Source organism: Pterocles gutturalis, unplaced genomic scaffold (assembly GCF_000699245.1).
Source record: "Pterocles gutturalis isolate BGI_N339 unplaced genomic scaffold, ASM69924v1 scaffold10963, whole genome shotgun sequence".
Classification (NCBI taxonomy): domain Eukaryota; kingdom Metazoa; phylum Chordata; class Aves; order Pterocliformes; family Pteroclidae; genus Pterocles; species Pterocles gutturalis.
In genome coordinates this window covers 35,635-40,573 of record NW_010118234.1, presented here as the reverse complement: position 1 = coordinate 40,573, position 4,939 = coordinate 35,635, and the positions used below count along the sequence as shown (strand labels likewise).

Sequence of the window (4,939 nt, the reverse complement as noted above, 5' to 3'; positions counted from 1 at the left end):
TAATGAGGTTCCTTTCAGCCCATTTCTTCTGCCTGTCTAGCTGCTGAACGGCAGCATGACCTTCTGGCCTATCAGCCACTCTTCCCAGTCTTGTGTCATCAGCAAACTTACTGGTAGTGCACTCTGCCCCATCGTGCAAATCATTAGCGAATTTCCTCCCATTTCTGATGGCCTTCACTAGGGTCTTGCTTGCACTGAGGTAGGTTGTGTAGCCAGTGGTGTGAACTCTGGTTTCCAGAGCTGACCTACTTCTGATTTGTTCAAAATGACCCTGATACACCTGCTGCTTGATGAGAAACACCATTAAAATGAGGTTATTTATCGTTCTGTTTTGTATTACAGCAGTGGCTGCAGTTTTTGTGTGTTGTCATGTCTACAGAAGGCTGTAGATGTGATTTCTAATGTGTCTGGTGCATGCATGCGTGCATATATTTTTTTTAAACCAGCAATGCATGATTATTCCTGCATTTCTACTTTATCCTTAGCTGAAAGAGAAAATAACCTAAGAGGTTTATAAGAATTTGTGTGCTGTAATGTGCTTTTAAGAAAGGTTGCCTGCTATGGCAGCTTCTGAACCTGTACTGTACATCTCCATGAGATTGCTCTCTGTGGTTTCAGGTCAATTTCAGAAGCTGAAATTGAAATTGATCAGAAATCTGAAATTGATAGTGTGATGCAGTTACCATCTGGAAGTGGAGAGGCTGAAAATGTAACTAGAACCAAAGCAAAGTGGCAGCCAGGAAAGCAGGGTCTGACAACAGGATGGGAGGAATTAAGAGATGAGGAGGACAGAAACTGCTTTTTTGATGATGGTCACAACTTTAATCCATGTTATAGAAAAGCCCTTTCAAATAGCTTCCCTTAGAATATAATTGATTCAGGGGAGGGCATGGGCTGGAGGGGTGCGTGAAGGGCACCAGATGGTGCCAATGGCCAGTGCTGTATATGGTGGTGGTGTGATTCTGACCATCTTGCCTCATCCAATGTCTGGGGTACCACAGGACTGAAACAAGAGGGGGATAATTGTCTGAGTCTTTGGTGTGGTTTCAGTGGTTTGGTAATCAGAGGCTGGAGCTGGCAGAGAGAACGATGTAGGAAGGAGCATCTGTTTGTTTCTTCTGGATTTGTTCTTTCTTTGTTCATTTAAGGAGAAAAAGTTATTTGTGTAATTAACATGCAAATAGGTTGCTTATGAAACTGTGAGTTTTGACAGTAATGACAGTGAATGTTCTTTTCTGTGAAGTATAGACAGCACAACTTTAAGGCTGCGTATTGCAGTCACCAATCTGCTATGTCTAGGAAGGCAAGATCGTCCAGTCGTTTCTTCTGTTCATTTTCCCTCACCCTTCACACATCATATGGATATATCGGTTGCAACAATATCATTTGCCATAGGGTATGTGTTTACTAGGAATTTCTGAGTGGCCACCAAACAGATGATTCTATGAATCCATGCTGACTAAGGAAAAAAAAGTCAAATAAATGGCTCATAATTCGACATGTATATAACCTGATATTGCTGCCCAAAACAACACAACCCTAGAAGGAGAACATGAGATAATCTTGCTTCTCTGGTATTCTGCTTAGACGTTCTCCTGACATGCTTAAAATTACTGTAAATAAGAAAACATGTTCTCCACACCCTGTATGAGATGTATTTAATATTAATTTAATAAAAGTTATTTAAGATTGAGAGCAAAATTAGCTTTATTTGTAATGAGATATTTCAGCTTTTTGAAGGGTTTCAGTTTTAATAGGTATTACTGAAAGTCAACTAAAATAATTAATTTAGAAGTTTATGACTGAGAAATAAGATGGTCTTTAATAACTTTTGTATAACCTAAATGGGGAAAAAAGTGCTCAAATATTCATTAGAATGAGACCTGTGACTTTAAGGGTAAAAGTCAGTGTAAATCACAGTTTTGCAAAATTTCTGCTGTCTAATATCTTTGGAACAGAGTATATGCATTGAACTTTTATGTACTTTAGTATGATTTCAGTGTGTTGTGCACCTTTCCTAAATTACATTGGTATAATCTTCAGTTTCAGATAAATGTGTAAGACTTTTTTTCTTGCATTAGTTAATTGCATAACTGCACATTGTGTTAAACATTTTAATTATGAAATAATGTGGAACATTTAGAAATGTACCATTCAAAGGTTCAAGTAAATATAGTACTTATTAGAGCATTCAAGTTTTTTTCATCTATTGTTGCACATAAAATGTACTGTATTGGAATTGTCAATTGTATTTTTTCCTTTGCTCCAATCCTTTTTAATTCTTGTCTTTCTAATTGATTGATTGGTAACTTTTGGTCTTGATAGTCAGAGCTGGGCCTCATTTGGCATACACATGTTTGTTCTGAATGCTGTGTGGTAAAAATCTTACTCCTTTGAGGTTGGTGGCTAGATTGCTTTACTAATCTTATTACTGTATTTTTGTTTTACGTGGTTGCTCAAAACTCTTTTCTGAGTAGTGATGTATGCTTGCTGTAACATACATTATTTCTCTGTGTTTCAAGGAAAAGAATTTCTAGCTACTGTCTTTCAGCTGATACCTCACTATCCTAGAATTTTAATTATTCTTCTGAAGGTTGACTTATGCAGATATCTTTTTTTCATTCTCCATTTTCTTTGGAAACGTCTCCCACCTGCTGTATTTAATTTATAATATTTGTCTATGTCTCAAATAGATTGCTGGTGCTTCATTTTTCTTTTAAAATAATGTGAGGTTTTTGGAAGAATGCATTAAAAATTTTGAATTTAAACAATTAGTTTAGTGGGTAACATGGGAACTGGGAACTTGGTTTTCTGCCATTCGTGCAGTAGATAAATTAAAATATCTTCACCTGTTTTCCCCATAATATGAAATTAAAGATGTAGAAAAGTAGCCATAAACCTTTTCTGTCTTCTATAACAATGTTAATTAATTAGGTTTCGATTTTGATCTGGAGGAACTAAAGCAAATCTTTTTGTCCTAGACCTTGTAACGTTTCAAAACCTTATCAACTGATTATAGTCCAGAGGGGTTAAAATAGTACTAGCTTGCCTCATTATCTTCACTTGAAAATCTTCAGCTTGCTGTCCAAATCTATATTAAAGCCCTTTTATGGGGTCCAATTGAAAGAAGCATAATTCTACTTCAAGCATTAATTAACACTAATAAATTTTTCTTAACTCTTGTACCTTCACCTGATTGTATTTTTCTGTGTAATACAATGCTGTTATTAAATTAAGACAAATGTATACACACATTATTGCCATCTAAACACTTTATTTCCAGTAGCATATAACCTCAATTATTCTTGTATAATGAGGGACATGAGGATAATTTCAATAATAGGGAGCTTGGACGAATGTGGCACTGGTGATGAGATTATATGTAGTTTACAGACTCTTTGCAGAAGAAGTTTCTCCAATGAATGAGATTTACAAATACTGCAAGCAAAGAATATCTGAGGACACTGACACCGTATTGCTTTAAAAAGATAATTTTACTCCAGTTTTACCTTAGGAAAAGGGTTAGCCTTCAGTGGTGAAGCCTTGCTGTTTTATGTAGCCCCTTTGAACTGCGTTAGTGAATTGTCTTTGTGCCTTCCTGCTTGCCATCTTCTAGTCAGTTTTCTAAAGAAATCTTGTTAAGGAGCTGATCTGAGTGAGAAAGACAGGGAGGAAAATATATTTGTTATTCAAGTAGTCGAAAGTTGCTGATTCTGGTTTACTGATAGAAGGCTACCTGAGGTAGATGGTACGATGACTATGGCTAATATCTGTGGACTTGTTTATCTGAAGAAATTAATAAGCTGTAAATTACAGCCTACCTTTACAGCTCATTAGTATGTTTGTGTGAATTCCCAGTAGGAATGCTTTCTCTGCAAGTTGAGAATGTGTTTCTGTGAGGTAGCTTACTCAATTTTGAGGAGTGAGTTTCCTTAATCCATAAAAATGCAGCTATGTTGGGTGTGCTGTAAATCCACGTTGGATGTGCTGTAAATCCATGCTTCATCTTTTCATTAACTTGCCTGTGTAGCCACGCCTGAAGTTGGCTAAAACTTCTGTATCTTTATTACTTGGGCTTCATGGTCTCAGGGTGTTTCTACAAAGATAGCCTGAAATGCACTTGTATTAGACAAGAAAAAGTAAGGTAAGTAAAGAAAAGTGATATTTCTTGTCCTCTGCCCATTCCACTAGTTTGAAATGCTCAATACTTATGTTAGCAGAGCTCAATATTCAGGCCTGGAAGGAAGAGGGAGGTCATCTTTATGATCTCATTCATCCTCTGGGGAGCTGGTGTCTAGTTTTGGAAATTTCTTGTTCAATCCAGGTAAGGATAGTTATCACGTAGTCAATTAGAGTTGCAACTGGATAGCCTTTTTTCTTGAGATAAAAATTATTTCCAAAGCTGTTGGAAGCTGTTTTTACTGTAGAAAAGATTAACTTCTTAACTCTGTTCAGTATATTAGCTGGTTTCTGTAGTGACACTATTTTTTTTAATTATAAAGGCAGTATAATTTGAAGAGGATGAAGCTGGATTTTATTCCTCCTTTGATGATGGGGAATGTTTTCATGTATCATGGCTTCTTCCTTGAATACAGGCAGATTTCCTCCAGTTCAAGAAAATTGTTGTTTCTTAAGGACCAGGTAACAGAAAGAAGCATGCAGTTCCCTTTGAGATTAAGTTCTGCCCTTGTGAATCTGCTGACCGCACTTAGGAAGGAGCTTGTCAGAAAAGTTGATCATAGCAACAGCTGCTCTTTATTTACTAAACCTGATCTGGCAGTATTGATGTATGTGAGTGTAATGAAATACTGCTGTGTCAGGAGTGGATGCCAGTAGGTATCGTTTCCTGCAGATCTCACATAGTCATGCGTTCTTCCAGAGACAGAGGCTAACTCACACTGAGGACTTGACATAGGCCTTGCTGAGGAGGAAAGTGTAG

At 36.9% G+C, this 4,939-nt stretch overlaps 1 protein-coding gene across 1 annotated transcript in view; it reads left to right on the top strand.

The window, feature by feature from the left end:
• Nucleotides 1–929: 929 nt before the first annotated feature.
• Nucleotides 930–4,939, top strand: part of LOC104463697 (centlein-like) — a gene marked incomplete at its 3' end in the record, with an annotated part of 32,130 nt that continues 28,120 nt past the window's right edge. The window contains exon 1 of the mRNA XM_010076125.1: nucleotides 930–992. Coding sequence (XP_010074427.1) covers nucleotides 930–992 — 63 coding nt within the window. The remainder of the gene's footprint in view (nucleotides 993–4,939) is intronic.